This window comes from Diabrotica virgifera, chromosome 10 (genome assembly GCF_917563875.1).
Source record: "Diabrotica virgifera virgifera chromosome 10, PGI_DIABVI_V3a".
Lineage (NCBI taxonomy): Eukaryota > Metazoa > Arthropoda > Insecta > Coleoptera > Chrysomelidae > Diabrotica > Diabrotica virgifera.
In genome coordinates this window covers 100,859,524-100,880,793 of record NC_065452.1, presented here as the reverse complement: position 1 = coordinate 100,880,793, position 21,270 = coordinate 100,859,524, and the positions used below count along the sequence as shown (strand labels likewise).

General features: G+C 34.4%; 1 protein-coding gene across 1 annotated transcript in view; it reads left to right on the top strand.

The window, feature by feature from the left end:
* The first annotated feature begins 2,907 nt into the window (after nucleotides 1-2,907).
* Nucleotides 2,908-21,270, top strand: part of LOC126878478 (secretory carrier-associated membrane protein 1) — a 111,451-nt gene continuing 93,088 nt past the window's right edge. The window contains exons 1-2 of the mRNA XM_050641228.1: nucleotides 2,908-3,160; nucleotides 3,282-3,377. Of these exons, the coding sequence (XP_050497185.1) occupies nucleotides 3,104-3,160; nucleotides 3,282-3,377 (153 nt within the window). The 5' untranslated portion in view covers nucleotides 2,908-3,103. The remainder of the gene's footprint in view (nucleotides 3,161-3,281; nucleotides 3,378-21,270) is intronic.

Sequence of the window (21,270 nt, the reverse complement as noted above, 5' to 3'; positions counted from 1 at the left end):
TAAAAAAATTATACGAAGTGGAAAAATTGATTTTTTGACTTTGTTTAACAAAATTGTTTAAACAATTTTCCGACCGCGGCACCTCCCGGCACTCTGTGTATTTGTTGTAAGGAACTCTTTTTAAGTGAGTTTGTGCAACAAAATCGAAACGGAATATGTTACCTAATAGGGGCGACGATACATCCTGGACTATAAGCTAACAACAAGAATTCAAATTCCGGTCTCCAGTTGCATCATGCAATGCGCGAACTCGGAAGTATTTTCGCTACGGGAAGATACTATCTCGTTATTTATAGTATCATGGGTAAATACATTTAACATTGATTGAAATTATGAAAGAAATAAACAAAAAAGTATGCTGTGGCATACAAGCATAAGATTCAGATGTAGGTTACATAGGGTGCACTAATATACAAGCTGTCCCAATTTTCTTGCCGCATGCCTTTGGCTTGCTCCCTTTTCCAGCAATGTAACAATCTGAACAGAGTTTCGATATTTTTCCATTGTTATAAGCGATACAATTAACTGTAAGGAGGCCAGTGTAACAGTAAAATATCCCAGAAATTCTTTAGAATACATACTACAATCAAGCGCGGATCCAAGGGGGGTCAATGGGGTCAATTGCCCCTCCTTGAGACTTCGTCTGGTGTCGCCTGTTTTTAAGAAAGAGATAATTACGATTGAGAATAAATGGTGAGTTTTGTGTCCTGTTGACAACTGAATAACGGAATGGAACATAAAACAAAATTCCTTCTCCAAAGTACTTGTTCTCGGTCTTACTGTATGGTGTCGAGTCTTGGACTGTGAATAAAATCGATCTACTTACCTAAATCGCCCTGAGGCTCTCGAAATGTGGTTCTATAGAAGAATTTTAAAAGTATCTTGGGTAAAGAAGATTCGAAACTCCACAATACTAGAACGTCTCAGCAAGACTACAGAGATTATAGAAGGCATCAATAAGAGAAAAGTGGAGTATTTTGGACATGTAATGAGAAGTTTCAAATATAGGTTGCTACAAAATATTATGCAAGTGAAAATAGAAGGCAAACGCAGTCCAGGACGAAAAAGCACTTCGTGGTTGATTTAGGGTGGCAGTGAATAAAATTAAGATAGCTATGATAGTAACCAACGTTCTGAAAGAACATGACACATGAAGAAAAATAAAGTAACAGCCCATACCGAAAAATAATCCTGCGTACGCGAGTGACGAGAAAATTTTTATTTCATTGCCCCCTCCTTGCAAGGTTGCTGGATCCGCCGTTGACTACAATAGTTCACACAGTTCCCAAATCAATCAATTTCGCGAAGCTTTGTTGATTCGTAACTAACGAGTTCTGAAAATTTTATGATTTAATAAGCTTTGCGAAATACATTTCCCGGTAAGTCTATCTAAGGATGCCACAGTTTTCCAGGCGGAAATAACGGCAATCCATCACTGCATAGAACAGATCGAAAGGCAGGAAAGAACGTTCCGTTCTGTTGCCATGTTCACAGATATTCAGGCAGCGCTTAAGGCACTTAATTCTGTCGAGATCGATTCTAAGCTAGTATGGTATTGTGTGTGTGCCCTAAATAAACTACAGTAGCAAGGTCACGGTAGACTGGGTACCAGGGCACGAGGGTCATAAGGGCAATAAAAAAGTAGATGAAATGGCCAAACAAGGCTCATCAATTCCAATCGTTGGACCGGAACCGTTCTGCGGCATTTCAAGGGCAGTAACAAGAACGGCTAAAAGAAAGTGAGTTGCTCACAAATCTTTGGAATGGCCGAGGAATTTACCAGGACAAAGACAGGCGAAACAGTTCATTACAGAACATTTGCCAAAATTTACGGCAGACTTAATAAGCAAAGACAGGAAAACAGTCAAAGCCATAGTAGGTCTGTTAACAGGGCACTGTAAGGTAAATAGGCACTTAAGACTTAAAGCTGATGGAATTGTCAGACGATGACCTGTGAAGATTCTGTCAGCTGGAAGAAGAAACAGCAGAGCACATTCTATGACAGTACTGTGACAATATGGCAAATCTGCGGTTCTGTGCATTAGGAGAATAAAATCCACCGGCAAATAGCTACATCGAAGGTTCAGTCTCGAAGCTATTAGACCTTTGAAAAAAGGTCAGGCTAGAAAATGTAATCTAGGACTAGAGGACCACAATAGATCTGAAAGGGTCGCAGTGGAATAGACCAAAAGGCCACCTCTTTAAATCCATCTATCTAGGCTGTGTGAATTTGTTTATACTCTTCGAAGGCTCGGTCTAGCTTCTCAGTGCACGGATAATAATTCATTTAATTTAATTAACATAAATCAAATTAAAAAAAATGGAGAAGTATGTAACAAAATATAAAATTTTCTAAATTTTGTGGGTGGTCCGTTTTCTCTGACGCGCAGTGTATATTTAACGAAATGAAAATTAAAAAATGCTGGTCACCACTTTAAAAAACGTATTAATAGCAGATAATGAAAAGCTGTAAAAGGTCAAATACCCATACCTACTGCAATAATAATTATGGTTTTCATAAGCATTTTCAAAAGTCCCAGTTTAATATTTAAAACTACTCAATTTTATTTAGATGCATGAAGATAAGAAAAACGAAAACGAAATATTTAATTATAATACCTACGACAGCTTATTCCAAATTCGAGTTATTATTATTTTAATCCCCATTACTTATTCGTTTGTGAATCTTAAAAAAAATCAGATTATAAATAAAGTTGGTTTTGCTAGAAATTTCCTTTTTTGCACAACTAATACTTGCGTGGTTTTGTTATCTATGAAATTTTGAATAATTTTGAAACATTCTTCATTGTGATTGGACGAATGAAAATCCTCTCTCATCGTTAGGAACAATGAATAAGTTGTCCAACTTCGGGGAATTTGCCTGCAGAGGGCAGTGCAAGAAAAATAGCTTGGTACTCCTGATTTTAAAAATAACATGCGTCAACCGATGTCAATTTATGTCAGTCTAATGACATTTACTTACAGCTATGCAAAATAATGGTGTCTTGTCAACTAAGATTATGAAGTTAATATAGACACATATAGATAAGATAAAACAGTGTATTTGTGCCTCTAAAATAAACTAGAAGAGAGTTCGTAAAAAATGTCAGGATTTGACGAAAATCCTTTTGGTGAACCCACCATAGACAACCCTTTTGCAGTAAGTAATCTACGTTTTTCTTATCAGTCATTGTGTTTCTTCCAGAACAATATCTGTTAACAAAAGGAAAGAAAGTTTGTTATGGCGCACTTTATTAATATATTATCGTATATTATTTTAGGATCCATCTGTGCAACAAGTTGCTAGAAACACAAATGCTCAACTTCGAGTTGATGACTACAACCCTTTTGATAATCAAGTACAAAACCCAAAACCGGTAAGTTACACCTTCTTAATCTTTTTCTAGATTTTTTTATTAAAATCACAATCCCTTTATTAATATTCTCAAGTATTTTATATGCAGAACAATACATCAAACATAATTTTATCAAATGTTGGAACTATTACTAAAATAGGTATTTATGTTTGTACTATTTTTAAAGTGAATCATATTTAGAACTGTGACATTATATTCATCAAGATGTTTTATTGTGTTTTACAGACCACTGTCTAGCACATAAAATATATCTTTAAAATGATAAGGTTCTTTTATAATATTATTGATGCTTTGTTTATATTCCTAGACTAAATGTTCTGTAGGATTATGTTGACTGTTTTCAAATATATACAATAGAAACATTATGATGGTATCATTTTGGTTAGTAAATGTTTTGCTTACAAAGGTTTTGACCATCTGTTTTTTAAGTTTACAGGCTATTTTTTGTTTTGAAGAATCTTGGAAAATTTTTATTAATATTATTACCTATTTGATATCTCACTGGATATTGATCGAAAATATTATGGAAAATTTTTATTAATATTATTATTTGATATCTCACTGGATATTGATCGAAAATATTATAATGTTGTCGTTAGTAGTGCATTAATTATTATTGTGACTACTGTTTGATTGTCTATGATGTATGTATGTAATAGTACCCAAAGATGGATATTTCTGATTTTGCCTTTAACAAATTTTATTTGCTTAAAAAATACAATACATACACATATTTTATGCTCTGAAGTAAAAATAATGAATCAGCAGTTAACAAAACAGCACCTAACCTAATAAATATTATGTGAGACATCTTGACTGGCTCTACAATTCGGGGAATGTTTTAGCCACATCCACTATAACCTTCCATCTTCTATGATCTTGCGCTTCCATTTCCCATTTTTCTACTCCAATCCTAAATAAATCGGCTTCAACATCATCCTTCCATCTTTTTCTTGGACAACCTACTGATCTTCTACCGTCTGGTCTCTCAAAAAGTACTGTCTTTTAACACTCTGTTTTCCTCTGATCTTACCACACAACGTGTCTGTCTTATATGGTTAGCTTTTATATGTCTGACAATGTTTTCAGTACCAAAGTCACCAATTCAACATTACAACACCTTCTCCACTCTCCTGTCAATTACCCTTTGAGAGCCAAATATCATTCTTAGAACCTTCCTTTCAAATACCAGCAGCTTATATATTTATTTCCTGCTGATGTGGAGTCCATGTTTCACTTCCATATGTAACAACTGGTTGAATAATTGACATGTACATGTAAAGTCTTAATTTAGATTTTCTTTTTAGCAGCTTAGATCTTAATAATGATGATAGGGAGGATAATGCTCTATTCCCCCGCAGCCATCCTTGAGGAGACCTCTTTTTATATGTGGTTGTCATCTGTGATTACTGGTCCCCAGATATTTAAACTCCTTTACTACTTCGAAGTTTTTTAAAAATTTTTTTATTTATTTAATTGCAAATTTACAATCTACTCCACAGTAACGTTTAGAGTAATAAGTAAATAGTTTAAATTTTGTAATATGCATGTGCCGAGTACCATTTATCAATGGTTCTTGTAACAGTTACTCAAGTAGGTTAGATTCGTTTCAATCTTTTATCTTCTAAAGGTTGATCACGTAGGTCTCTTATGAACAGATTGTAATGATCTCATGTTCATTCTTGGTAATAATTCAGGGATATTACATATTTTATTAATGGGTTTTTAGATTACTGTGTAAGGTTAGATTTGTTACATACCAAGGTGCCCCAGATATCATACAGAGTATCTTGGACTGAAATGACTGTAATATTTTGGTATTTGATGGCTTGGTACATCCCCAGAGATCAATCCCATATGTCCAAATTGGCTCTAGCATATATTTGTAGATGGTCAGTTTGTTTTCAAGTGATAGTGTGGACTTTCTATTGAGTAGCCAGTACATATTTTTCAGATTAAGTTGGCTTCTTTCATGTGTGTCTTTCATGTCAGTTTCTCATCCAACTGGAGTCCAAGATATGTTACCACTGTTTTTAAGAGGATAGGGTTGTAATTTATGGTAACCTGGGATGGTCTGCTTCTTCTTGTAGTAAATGTTATTTGGACGGATTTATTAGTCTTAACATTTATATTAACCTATTTATCAGTCCCGATCGAAGTCATGAGCATCTAGTAAAGTATTACTTTGACTCCGATTGGTGTCATGGGCAGTGAGTGTGTTAAAGTACTTTCCACATATTTCCTGGTGATTTGGCTGTTGCAACTACAGTCGACTCCCGTTAATTCGAAACTCCAGGGGCTCTTAAAACATTACGAATTATTGAGTGTTTGAAATATCAAATGGTTCGAAATTTGTGAGAGAAAATAAATAAAACTTCGAATTATTAAGTGTTGATTATTTATTAACTGCTACATCTTCTATAACGATGACAAAAGTTTAGAGGTACATTCGTGTACATACATACATGTATGTATTCCTGATGTGAATTAATCAATATTTGGAAAGAACTGTATTATACTGGTGTGCTTTGAGCACATTGCTGGTGCTCAGCCTGTCAATAATTTTTTTTAAGAGAAAAAGTGCCTGAAATGCTTTCTCATCACTTTCGTTTTGTAGGCAGAAGGTTTGTAAGGTATCAAATGAGGAGCTTGCTTTCTTAACTGACACCTCTGCCAAAGGTTCTGATGTATCGTACTCATCTTCATCGTTACTTTTTCCATTCGTATCTGTCGCAGATAAAATTTCGCCATTGGTTAGTGAAACTGAGACAGCAACATCTTCATCCACTTGAACAAAGTCAGAAAAACTCACACCGCTGATGTCAACTAATGGTTCTATTGCTGGTTCTTCATTATCCATAAGTAATGGAAGATCTTCTTGATCTTCTTTTAAAAACCCGGATTTTTTGAAGCAGTTGAGAATAGTTATGAGTGTTAACACCTCTCCATGCTTTGTAAATCAGTAAAATAGCTGTCAGAAGCTGCTTGTCACAATCTCTGTAACTTTGAATTGTCGAGTGTTGGATGCTGATGAGTTCGAATTAACGCATCGTTTTGTTTGTAGCAATGATATTTTTCGTTCGAATTACCAAGTGTATAAAAATGTATTGATTTAGTTCGAAATATAAAGAGATTTTGTAGGGAACTCGTTATAACTTTGAATTATAGAGAGATTCGAGTTATCGCAGGTTTGAATTAACGCGAGTCGACTGTAGTTTTCTCTCTTTCATTTTTTTAGAAACTGCACTTCTCTATTTCTTTACTTGCCAACTTTATTGTTGTGTTTGGTGTATACTGTACTTACATTTTTGTTTTGAAATTTTTTTGATATCACTACTGAGTAACGCCTTTCCTTATCCTATAAAAGAGCTTTCCAAAAATATGGTATATATCTGTATGTTTTTATTCAAAAATTCGAGATACTTTACTGACTTTCCGTGTCCGGAACACCAACAACTTTAAATTCTGTATTTCCAATGGTTGGCCACATAGATGGCCCTGTCATTTGCTATAATTAAGTCTTCTTCTGTGCTGGTCTCTCTCATCTCTGTACATGATAATAGATGGTATCCCCATTTTTTCAGGTTGCTAGCACAATGTGAAATGCCAGTTCTTAGTCTATTGAGCGTTTTCCAAGTCAGATACGGTAAATATTGTGTCCAGCAGCCATTTCCTCTGAGGGAGGAAAATGTGTCACAGTAGCTGACGCTTGCCACAGGTGTATTCGGCGCGTCTCTGGCGCTTCGGGGTGGATCTTGATGTTTTCAGGAAGCTTTTCCGAGATCTTAATCTGCTTGGCTGAGTTTGGTGGTCATATAAGGGGTGTCTTCGGTCCATCTCCTGCTTTTTTCGTTCTACCTCTGACGTGACCTTCCTCCTGATAGGTGGTGGAGCAATCCCAGCTATGGGGTATACCGTATACCTCTTCGATAGGTGTCGGTTTCAGGCAACCCGATATTATATGAAGCATTTCATTTAGAGCCACGTTGATGTTCTTTGCGTGAGCAGAGTTTGTCCATACTGGTGCTCCAAACTCTGTAGCCGAAAAACATAATGCTAAGGCAGAAGTAAGTGAGGAGAGTGTGGTTGTGCTCCCCATTTTGTATTAGTTAGCTTGCAGATGATATTATTTCTGGCACTTACTTTCTTCTTTTAACATCTTGACAGTGGTATCAGTAAGACAGAGTTCTATCCAGACGGATGCCAAGGTATTTTGGCGTCTCATTGTGTTCCAGCATCTGACCACACCATTCCACCTCCATCGGCCTTCAGACATGCTGGTTTCTAAGGTTGAAAGCACATACCTGGGTTTTTGTGGGATTGGGTTTCAGATGGTTTTTATCGTAGTATAGGGCTAAGTCTCCCAGGGCATCTGTCAGTTTCACTTCGACTTCATTGAAGGTTCTTCCCTGAGCTGCCACAGCTGTAGCATCAGCGTAAATAAATTGCCTTGTTTTGTAAATTTGAGATAATGATTGTATTTATATATTTGTAAATTATTCAATAAGACAAAAATGTACAAAGGAGTATTTCGACTGACAGTTTCAATAATTTTCTCAATAAAAAGTAAATTAAACAAAAAGCAATAAAATTAAGAAAAATGAACATGTTTAGACTTTTTTTTAAAGAAATCTTCTATTTTGTTTTGTGTTTCCCTTTGACAACGATGTTTTGCAGATATATCTCTCCAATACTACACTCTGGACCAAAATTAACCGGCCACCTTAAAAATGGGTCATTTTTGATGTCTTATATCTCCTAAACCTGTTGTCCGATTTAAGTGATTTTTTTAATATGTTATAGCCTTATTCTTTAGCAATATAGCTGTAACAATGTTGTTGCTAAACATGTGAATTTTCATTGTATACCGGGTGTATGAATCAAACTGTGTTTTTTTCTTAAAGTTTGCATCACCCTGTGGAATATTCTAGCATTTGTAGAATACTGAAATTAAAACCTAACTATAGCCTCATGCTTTCTCAACATTTTGTTTTTTGATTGATTCGATTATATTGGATAATAAAAAATTTAGGTGCTTTAACAACTAAACATGTGTTTTATCAATACAGGGTGTTTTTAAAAAATTTTGACAAAGTTTAAGGGGTAATTCTGCATGAAAAAAGAATGACAGTTTGCTTTATAAACTTATGTCCGCAAATGCTTAGTTTCTCAGATAGGGGATGTTAAAAATTTTCTGACAAACTGACGATTTATTTATTGCTTTAAAACCGGTTGAGATGCAAATACAATTTGGTGAGTTTTATGACGTAGTTATTGCATATTTTTTAACATACCATAATTAAGAATTTAATATTCACCATTGGCACGCATACGGGTAATATTAGCCATCATAATACCCGTATGCGCGCCAATGGTGAATATTAAATGCTAATTGTATGCCAAAAAACGTGCAATAACTTCGTCTTAAAACCCACCAACTTTCATGTGCATGTCTCAACCGGTTTTAAAATAATAAATAAACTCACCGACAAAATTAACCGCCCACCTTGTATTTCTTTTAATTTGCAGAAATTGTTAACTTTGGACCACATTTTATGAAGGATACGGTGAAAACTACCTCCGCGGAAGAGAAAAAATATTCTTTTTGAAAAAAATCCGTTTGTTACAGCAAAAATCTAATGAATAAACTCTTAGAAGAAAATTCAAATTAACAATATTTTGGAAATCAAGGTCTTGAAAAAAAATTGGGTATCAATAATGGGTATTACCGCTTCTAGTCCTTAGGACTTCTTGGAGCCGGTTTGGCAATCCATTCATGATATCCTGGATATCAGATTGGGGGATATTGTGCCACTCCTTTACCGCAGCTGTCTTCAGCTCTTCAAATGATGCAGGGGCTGGTACTCTCGCTCTTACCCGTCTTTTGAGGTTGTCCTAGATATGCTCAATTGGGTTAAGATCGGGACTGTGTGCTGGCCATGGTAGAACTTGAATCCCGACCTCATTAAGGTACTCACGGGTAGATCTTGCTGTATGGCAACGTGCATTGTCGTGCATTAGTCTGAAGTTATCACCAATGAATGGTGCAAAAGGCATAACATGGTCTTGGAGAACTTCTTGCACGTATACTTGGGCATTCACACTGCCTCTACCGAACACAACAAGATCAGTACGCGCTTAGTAAGAAATACCTCCCCAAATCATTATTGACCCTCCTTGGAAAGCCACTGTTTCGGTTATAGCGCATGGAGCAAACCTTTCATTTTGATGCCTACGGACACGTTGGCGTCCATCTGGACCTGTTAGGGTTATTCTGCTCTCATCTGAGAACAGTACCTATATGCTTCCATTCCGCCAGAGTCCAGTTAGCATATTCTCGTGCAAAATGAAGTCTAGCCCTACGGTGTTGGGGGAGCAGTTGTGGTGCGCGAGCTGGACGGAAAGTCCCCAAGTTTATTTCTGACAGTCTTCTTCTAATCGTTTGTCTACTCACACTAACGTTTCTCACCTCAAGAAGAGACCTACGAGCTTCAGAAGCGGTGCAAAAGCGATTTCTCAATACTTTGGTGACAATGAAGCGGTCGTCTCGAACTGATGTGCATCGTTGTCGGTCTTGACCTGGCCTGCGGTTGTATGATCCTGTCTCCCGAAATCGTCTAATGGCATTTTGTACCGTAGTTCTGGGTACATCGAGTGTACGAGCAATATGACGTTGACTGTAACCAGCATCAACTAAAGCCACTGCCCTAGCAGCATCAGTTGGAACGAGTGGCATTTTTCAAATCACAAACATTAAAAAAGCACTAAAATTTCAACTTGAACAATATTCGCTAACAATGACAGATATAAAATTACAGGGACTGTTCAAGAATTGTTGTTAACACGGAAACAGATTTTGCAACAATGTCATACAACAACTGTATGTCAAAAATCCTTCGATGACACAAATTTAGGAAACAAACTGTCACAGGTAATGTAAACAAAACAATAATAAAGGTGGTGGGGTTAATTTTGCTGGTGAGTTAAATCGTCCGTATTGATGAAAAACATGGATAGTTGTTAAACTACCGAACTTTTTTATTAGCCAACATAAGTGAATGAATCAAAAAACAGAATATTGAGAAAACATGAGGCTATAGTTAGGTTTTAATTTCAATATTTTATAAATACTAGAATATTCCACAGGGTGATACAAACTTTAAGAAAAAAACACAGTTAATTCGTACACCCGGTATACCATGAAAATTTACCTGTTTAGCAACAATATTATTATAACGCTATTTTCAAGGAATAAGGCTATACCATACTCTTATACTGATACAAAAATCACTTAAATCGGACAACAGGTTTATGAGATATAAGACATCACAAATGACCCATTTTTAAGGTGGCCGGTTAATTTTGGTCCAGAGTGTATGTAATTTGATCAGGAATACAAAAACAATCTTATTTTTAACTGAAATTATTGTTATCCGAAACGGCCTCCCCCCAATTATTTCAGTTAACATAGGTTTTACTGTAATTTTAAAAATATATTTCTTCATGAAATATGTCAAAAATGTTTATTCTGATGCTGGTTCGTTAAATTGATAAACGTAATTTCAATTGTAACTGTAATACAAGTTTGTTTCCACTTTAACAAAAATAAACAGAATAATTCAACTTTGATGTTACAAATTTAACCGTTATGAGCTGTGCTAGTTACGAATTGTCGCTGTTTAACAGTCCTGCCTATATCAGTCTTTCTATTTTTTTAAGACTTATCACCACATCTTTTCCACCTGATCTGTGTTTGTATTTATGTATTTCATAGTTGCCATTTTTATTTTTAGAATTATTACATTCAATAATGTTTGTGTGTAGAACATCTTCGTGTGGTCAGCTAGTAGCATATTCTTGACATAATTGTGAGTGATCTCATGGAATGCTTATTAACCGAAGGCTTCTTCAATCAAAGGCCCATTTTTCTTGGTGATGTAATTATTAGGTGCATATCTCGGTTCCTCTATTTATGCAATATTGTATGCTTAGTAGGTACACAATGTAGATTAGATTGGAGCAAACCACTCCATCTAAGAGTAGATGAACATTAGAGTCAATCTGTCCTTTAAGCTCGCTCAGTAGGTCTAGTATCTCGTGAAATCTTACCTTCCCTGCCCATATCTTAAAAAAGTATATCAAATAGGGAAGGTATATCAAATAAAATTATAATCATCTTCAAAAGTTCTCAGTTAATATTTAAAACTACTCAATTTTATTTAAATGCGTGACGGTAAGAAAAACGAAATTAAATTATAAATGAAGCTGTTTTTGTTGAAAATTTCCTTTTTTGCACAACTACTACCTGCGTGGTTATGATATCTATGTAATTTCGAAAATAGTCTTCATTATGGTTGGACAAATGAAAATCCCTCTCATTCTAACAAACAACATATGAGTTCAGAGAATTTGCCTGGAGATGGCAGTGCAATAAAGATAGGTTGGTACTCTTAATTTTAAAAATAACATGCGTCAAACAATGTCAATTTATGTTAGTATGTGACATTTACTCACAGCTGTGCAAAATAATGGTGTCTTGTCAACCAAGATTATGAAGTTAATATAGACGCATGTAGATAAGATAAATCAGTGTATTTGTGCCTCTAAATTAAACTAGAAGAGAGCTCATAAAAAATGTCAAGATTTTACGAAAATCCTTTTGATGAACCTACCACAGACAACCCTTTTGCAGTAAGTAATCTACGATTTTCTTATCAGTCATTGTATTTCTAAGAGAACAATATTTTGTTAACAAAAGGGAAGAAAGTTTATTATACTTACTCCGTGGTGTTACAACCCTGCGTGGGGTTTAGTCGACTAACATGCATCCACTCTTCTCTGTTTTGAGCAATCTATCCAATTCTTCACGCCCATAGCCTTCAGTTCTCCTGCTATATTATCTCGCCACTGGAGTCGAGTGCGTCAGCGTGGTCTTCTTCCAGTTGGGACTTCCTCTCACACCAGTTTTACTGTTCTTTGGTCAGAATTCTGGGGTGTCCTGCCCATTGGAGTCTTCTGGACTGTATTTCTTTTATGATGTTGGCGTCTGGGTATAGTTCTTAAGGTAGTAGTTATATAGGTCTTAAGGTTCTGGTATTAAGTTTATTAAATTATATTGTCGTATATTATTTTATGATCCATCTGTGCAACACGTTTCCGACAAATTTTCACAAAATGCTAATAGGAATGGTAGTGTGCTTATATCATTCCAACACAGTACCCCCCAGAGTTCACAAGCTCTCTGGGGAATAGTTTATTCCAGGGGTCACCAATTAGCGGACCGCGGTCTGCATCCGGACCGTGAGCTAGTTTTGTGCGGACCGTCAATAAACTCAGAATATACCTAGTGTTTGGAAATTTTGATAATGTGTGGCCATGAAATTGTTTACTATGTTTGGCTCAACTTATGTGTGCGAAGCCGCTTTATCAAGAATGAACTTTATTAAAAATCGGTAGAGATCTCACTTAACAGATGAATATCTCAACTCCCTAATGAGACTCAGTTGCACTAAACTCACACCAAACTTCAGACAGGTTGTACATAAAAAATGTCATTTTTCTCTGATAATTTAATTTTGTAAAGAGTTTTCCCCCTTATTGTTATAATTACTAATCATTAATTTTGAAATTAAGTAAGCTCTAATATAAAAATTGTCATGTGCATTTTTTATATTCATTTCCTCTCTACTATATGTTAAGTAGGAGTACTTTCCGATGTGCATTTAATTAAAATAATTTTCAGATTTAATAAAGTTTGCAACAAACACCTTGCATTGAAACTAATGCAGAAAAGATAACATGTTAATTAGCATTTTGTACTATGATTATTTATTTTAAATTCCTCAGTTTCCTTTCTACAAAATTGAAGATGTCTAAAAACTTCATTAGCACCCAAAATATAAATTCCTAATTTTTAAAATATTCTCAGTAACAATTTACAATATTGCTGTTTTCAAAATATACTGATAATAACATCAAAACAAGACACAATGAATTTATATTATTTTATTTATTGTACCAGGAAAACTTACAGAAAAGTCTACAGTAACCAAAAAACAATCAGATATTATTAGTTTTCCTTTCCATATTAGTCCATGTGTGAGGCCACTTTCGTATAAAAAAATGTTTCTGACTCGATTTATTTGCGGATTCCTGTTTAAAAATGTCTGTTTTAAACAAATCAGAAGGGTGCCGACGAAACAATTTTTTAAATAAATTCAAAATTACTTTTTTGCCTCGAAAAATGTATTTTTAGGTTTCTTGGGTAATTATAAAGAATAAAGGTCTCTTGTCATATGTCTGAAAAGTTGATAATTTTTGAGTTATAAGCGATTTAAAATATGAAAAATGCGAAAATATGCATTTGCGATGCTTGAAAACTCTTAATAAAATGACAGATCTTTTTTATTTAAGATTACCCAAAAATGCTAAAAACATATTTTCCTGGGCAAAAAGGTGATGTTTTGAATTTGTTAAAAAAATATTAAACAATTTCTGCCCAAAAATTTCGCCCGGCACCCTTCTGATTTGTTTATAGGGGATATTTTTTAACAAGACTCCACAAAGAAACCAAATCAGAACAGTCAGACATAGGCAGCATAAATCCGGACCCCGGAAGTGTCATAGGTTTTCGAAACGGACCCTCAGGGAAACTAATTGGTGACCCCTGGTTTATGCAACACTGGTTCCCCTTACTATGCCTCTTGTGCTTCTACTTCTGAATTGTTTGTCTCTAGTTTAGTCCATCGGTATGGTGTTAGATTATCTCCTGGGATTGGGTTAAATGATTGAGGTTATTATGTAGGAGCAAAATTGGAAGGTATGGTGGAGCAGCTGAACTAAACAGCTTCACCTAAGAGTAGATGAACATTAGAGTCCAGCTGTCCTTTAGCTCACTCTGTGGTACTCAACTCACATTAGTAACGACGATTATTGTGTATGAGCCAATAGATATTAATTCATTTAGTTTACATTTAGAGAGAGTTATCAAGGAGGATGCTAACTAACTTTACACCTAAAGGTCTAGTATCTTGTGAATTCTACTTCCTACTACCTGGTATACTTCAATATCTTATAGTTTTTAGGAGAAAGTGTTCCAAGGAGATTATCTACCTAATTGTTTGTTGTGACCCCTTTTTACAAAAACTAAATTTTTATGAATATGAGAAACCATAGTTGACTACATAGCAGCTTTAAGTACTATTAAATAAAAATTAAATTTAATACTTATTAATTAAAAAGACAAATTTCCTTAGATTTTAATACATAATCTGCCCTGTGATGGATGACAGAAGTTATCTTTAACGTAAAGTTGTCCTGTAGTTAAGTTATAATCATCGAATTGGTGTGATGTATCATATTTAACTTAACTATTTGCGTTATTTCTTGACAGTTCTTGAGTTATCTGGTCACTTTATAACGCGACGTTAAACCTCAAGTTATGAGATAACTCTGTAGTTATGCAAGGTTAGGTTCATCTTTTGACTTGTTTTTAGACAGAAATCAAGTGAATTTAGAAGCTAGTGATTTAATAATTAAGAATAGAAGGGTAATACAATTTTAAAAATTATACAAAAATCAAATCGAGCGATATAAGTTGAAATTTTATTTTAAGTACCTACTGAGCTTTCTATCCAGAGTTGCCAGATGATATTTTATAAATCCCCCACTTAGAAACTGAAATTCCCTGAAATTAGCTCAAATACCCCAAAGTCCCCAAATTTAAATTGTTGCCGCATTTTAATAAATTATTAGTCAAATGAAGAGAACAGTAAAGCAAAATTCATACTACCATATCAACGAGGGCCATGGAAATAATTCATAGTTCCTATCGTCTTCGATTATATGGGAGTATAATATACAGTTCTATGTACATTCGCAAATTTAATTTACCATGACCCCTTAAAATCATCCATAATTTTCCGCCCCCAAAAAATCCCACTACAATTTCTGCTTAGAAAAATTCCAATAGACGCTTTCAAATTAACCCAAAATTTTGGGAAAATACACCAATCTGACAACCCTGTTTCTATCTACCGTTTGAAAGCAACTTAGAAACACCAACGAACCCAAACAGCTGTTTGCTGTTCGGTCATCGGCGGTAGCCGACGACGGGTATGTTCGGAACAATCTCTCGCGCTGACTCCAACTTGTACTATTTGTACATAAGGTTCTCTTTGTTACTTCAAAATTTGTTCCTCAAAACTTCTTTCTAATATAACGTTGATGATATAACAGCTGCGGTTAAAACTCGCCCTGATGGAATACAGTGTTGCCAAATTTTGGCTGAGAAAAATGTCACTTTTGGCGGGCAATTCAAATTTCAGTAAGTCACTTAAGGACAGTTGACTTTAAAAAATAATATTTTCATTTTCAGTATTTATGGAGGACGGAGGCTACTGATTGATAATTCCGTTCATCTTAGATGTGTTCAATTGTTCAATTGTATGTAATTATTATATGTATAATATGCAAATATTTGTTTGTATGATTGTTTTTAGACTACAAATAACAGAGATATAATATAATACCATACATTAATTAAAGAATAGGATTGAAATTGATGTCTATAATTTTTTTTTGTTGAAGTGTTCAAATGCCAAGAGCCAGGAAGGATGTAGTAAAACTGAAGAACAAAAAAAGGAACACATGATAGGTATGGAATAATAGTAATAAGGTGTAAGGCATACAGAAAAATGAAACGAAAGCTTAAGAGATAACCAAAACAATGATAATAAATAACAATGAAGGCCTAAACAACAGAGAAATAAAATGCAATCAGATAACATTAAAAAAGTATCAACCTATGAATACCTAGGTAGGGAGTATAATAACTGACGACGGGAAAATAGACGCTGAAATAGCAAACGAAGGAAACAAATCGACATGAATATTTTATACCTTAAATACACCCATACTAGGACATAGAGACATACAAATGGAAGTGAAAAGGAAGATGCATAATACAATAACAAGACGACAAGACCAGTAATAACCTATGCAAGTGAAAATTGGACAATACAGAAGAAACATGAGTCAAAAATAGAAGCAATGGAGATGAAACACTTAAGAATGATTGCAGGAAAATGAAAATGGGGTAGAATAAGAAATGAAGAAGAACAGAAATAGAGCCAATATTATATCACATCCAAAATAAACAACTGGAATGGTATGGACATATCATAAGAATGAAACCAGAAAGGATGGCCAGGAAAATTCTGGAAATGGGAAACACAACAAAAAGGAGAAGAGGACATCCACGAAAGAATTGGAGGGATCAAATAGAGGATATAGTACATGTACGAGGGAAAACGAAAGAAGAAATGAAAAGCCTAGTCAAAAACAGAGAAGCGTAGAAAAATGGGTGAAAGAAACAACGGACCATAATCCGACACCGTAATAGGCATATGGAAAAAAGACAGGAAGAATAGATAAACTGAACGAACATTCATGAAAAATTCTTGTTTTATGTAAATTCCATCTATAAAATTTACATTTATATTGAATTTAAATATATGGATTTGTTGATACTTTTTTCAAAAAAAAAGAAGTTTGATAAAGAAACAACAGTTCAGAATAATTATAATTATTTTATTTGTTCTTAAAAATATTAAAAAACTAAAATAAAAATAAAATATACAAAACTACAACCACCCATTTAAGATGAATATACCTTGGGTCGCCCTTTAATGGTAAATTAATTTACAAATGCTTGCATGTAAGAACAATGTAAAATTAGTATGGCAGAGGATCACCAGGAAATAATACGAAATTAAATAGCATTTCAACTTATTTTTGTAACTCCACACAGAAAGCAAACATTTTGTTTTTTTTTTAACTAAAACTTTGATTTAATAGTAAAGTTTTTAGGAATAAAAATTAAGAGGGGCACCACTATCTTAACATAATCAGTTGCATTTATTTTATGTATCTGATGAAACGCATTTTTTTAATACTTAAAAACTTAAGTAACATCAATTTTTTGGTGGTTTCGGTCTACCTGGGGTAAAAACTGAACATACTTTTTTATGAGAAAATGGTGGAGAGTCTAAATTTGGAATTTAATATTGAAACAATGAAAAAGTGAAGCTGAAAGTTTCAAAATTTTATGTCTATTTTGTATAACAAAGTATAATAATATGCCCTTAGACTACTCGTTAAACATGTCTTACACAAACATATGGAAAATAGCATCAAAAGCTAAACGAGTTAAAAATATTTACTATAACTTTTTGCTACTCCCGCAAGAAGTAAATTTAATGTTGTTCATTATAAAAATAAGATATTTATATTTTTAATTAAAAATATATGTATTATCTAGGTACTACATACAATACTGGAAGTATAACATTTAAAATGAAAATAAACCAATAATTTTATTGCATCTATAAGTAAGAGTCCTATGATGGCCGCATCTACAGTAAATTTAAAATTAAGATGCAGTAGAAATAAACAAATCAAGACAAGTTAAATGCTACTATTAGGAGCACTCCCGAATCATAATTTACAATGTATAAACTTTGGAAATCATGATTTGGGATTTACAATGTATATACATTGTAAATTATGATTCGGGAGTGCTCATAGTAGCATTTAACGTGTCTTGGTTTGTTTATTTCTACTGCATCTTGAATTTAGTATAGTATGACGAAGTAGTTTTCAATCCTAATAGTAAATTATTAATATTGAAAATATTACTAAAATATTTTTAAATTGAAAACTTAAAAAAAAAATAAAAATCTTTTAGTAATATTTTCAATATTAATAATTTACTATTAGGATTGAAAACTACTTTGTCTTTCAATGCCAGATGGCGCTAGCCACCTACTATCATCACTTCAGTTGCAATGGGTGGGAAAACCTCTCGATACGAATCAGTTAAAATATGGAGAACAGTGCCTACGTTCCTTCCGATGAAGGCTCCAATAAGAGCCGAAAATCGCGGTTCAAGGGACTGGACTGCACTCCGTATTCTAATTGAAAAGTAAGATTGTTTTGCCTTCGCATTGCAACTGAATAAAAATGGTATACATTTTTATTTTAGTATAGTATATTTCTATAAATATTTAGGTAAATTTAAATACCAAAACAAAATATATGTTATTACCACTGAATGTAAAAAAGATTTAAGTACAGTGAAAACTATTAAAGCTCTGTCTATTTTGTGAAAAATTACTATTCACAAACTTTATTTAGCAATAATGTATCAAACCCGGTATTACCACATCTGCGAAAGATAGTACCTCCGTAGACTAGGGTAGGTTTGTGACTATGGCCACTAATGTAGACACAATGAGATTCCAGGCTAATGTATGTAAGTGTAAATAATATGAAATGGAGATTTATTATTTTTATAACAATACAATAATTTCGATGGTTAAACAGATTAGGTTAATCTTCATTGTACAGATCTATTTATTATGAGATCTTTCCTTAGAACACTTAGAAATGAAATGCACATTGTTTCTCACTGGCCCTGGGAATAAAAATTATGGTTACTATTGATTTGTACACCAAGTTACTTCAGGCAGGTAATATTTTATATTAACGATATACTTTGTTTCTATAAATGTTTAGATCAATTAAAAATGGTCTTCATTTGCCAATCTGTTAACATTTTTTTCAACTCATGTACTGAATGTTCCATTAATTTCACATCTTCCCTAAAACAATATCAATGTAAAATCAAAAATATTCCTTTCATGATTGCATTTATTTTTGGAACTTTACATACCTTATACTTAAATTTAACAAGAGTAGAGACATGTTTACATTTTCCACTATTTTCTGCTTTACAAGAACATAACATTTGGCTAATGCTCATGCCATTTGTGAAAGATAGGGTTCCTTTAATTTAACAAGAGTAGAGACATGTTTACATTTTCCACTTTACAAGAACATAACATTTGGCTAATGCTCATGCCATTTGTGAAAGACAGGGTTCCTTTAATTTCGTGGGGATTGGACCTTACTGAAGGAATAAACCATATATTTTGATGGTATGCTCAGAACTTTCCTCTATTTTTCCAGCCAAAATAAGATGACCAGAGTTTAAAACTTGTTTTCCTTCTAAAACTTCTTGAATTTTCAGTACCCAAGAACTTCAAATATCCCACGATACTACTTAACTTCATGACTAAAAAATAGAACCAAATAGAAAATAGAACTTCAACAATTTTGAAAACAAAACCCAACAAATTTGTTTTTGACAGAATGACTTGAATGACAGACGATTTGTGACGGAACGGAACAGTAAATTAGGCAACATTGTATTCCATCAGGGCGAGTTTTAACCGCAGCTGATATAACTATCTCATAACTGCGAGCGATACATCACACCAAATTTTACCTATATAGTTATGGGCACGTTATTCCTGAGAGTTATCTTAACTTTAACTCAAACGTTAAACTTAACTTCGGTCATCCATCACACGACTGAATATCTGTAAAAGAATAAACAACATTGTCTATAATCAGTTTTGTTGATATTATGTCTCATATAAAGGTATGCAGATAATGAATAATTAGTTCAACCATTAACTAATAAAAATATTCTTTATAATCACCTTTGTTGAGATGCCTCATTTAAAGGAATGTAGATAATATATACTAGGACTAGTTTATTTCTGTACAGATATCTGATAAAATTCACAAATATTTGATTAATAATTACTAAAAAATTAATAAATAATTCTTTTAAAAGTGTACATATATATACGATCAACATTATTTAACATTATTTACTTCTTCAATGAGGTGGTAAATAAAATATCAGTCTCTTTCTATGATGTTTTTCTTGGAAGCTGTCTTTTACACTTTTACGAAAGTTAAAATAGAAATTGACACCTCTTTCATTGGTGTGTGGCCGGTTTGCGGGATGCAAAGTAGTCGGGGCACACTTTAAACTATTTTATTGGTTTATTTACAACAAACTACATACTAAAACAAGTAAGAAAACTATGACAGTTCTTTTCGGGGTTTCTTAATGTTGTTCTGACAGACGTCCGTTAATCCGTCTCCTCTTCTTTCCCCAGCCGGTCAACACATATTTGGTCGTAGGTTAACTGTCAATCTGCCACAGGGCTCCCCTCCAGTGAGGAACCTACTGGTTTCGAACGGCAATGTTGACCTGTGTTACTCATCAGACGGTTGGCATATACATGTTCTTCCTGCACCTGTTGGGCCGCTGGAATATATGCTGGTTTGAGTCGGTCCATGGAAATTCGCTGAGGAACATTTTTGACATCTACAGTTAGAAACTTGTCACTTCGTTCCAACACTCTGAACGGGCCGGTATAGTGAGGTGTAAGCGGAGGCTTTACTTTATCAGTCCGCACAAATACATGACTCGTAGCCTGCAGATCCGGATGGACAAAGGCAGTGCGGACTGAGTGGTTGCTCGTCGGTACAGGCCGCAATGCTCCCATGGTCTGACGTAGTCGTTGGACAAAACTATGCTCGTCGGGTGTAGCAGCACTAGGGACAAGCGGCTGTCCAGGGAGACATATTGAGGTACCATACACTAACTCGGAGGCTGTACACGCAATGTCCTGTTTGAAAGTGTTTCGAAGGCTTAGCATGACCAGAGGGAGGGCCTTAACCCACGATACTGTGTCCGCGGCGATGAGAGCAGCCTTGAGCGTTCGATGGAAACGTTCAATACATCCGTTTGACTGTGGGTGATAGGCAGTGGTTTTAATATGTTGTACACCTATCAATCTATTGAGCTGGCGAAATAAGTGGCTCTCAAATTGTCTACCTCGATCCGTTGTTATGGTTGCTGGCACACCAAACCGAGATATCCATCCCTCAAGAAGCTTCTGCGCAACAACTTCGGCTGTAATTTCCGAGATAGGTATGGCCTCGGGCCATCTCGTGAAACGATCGATGATTG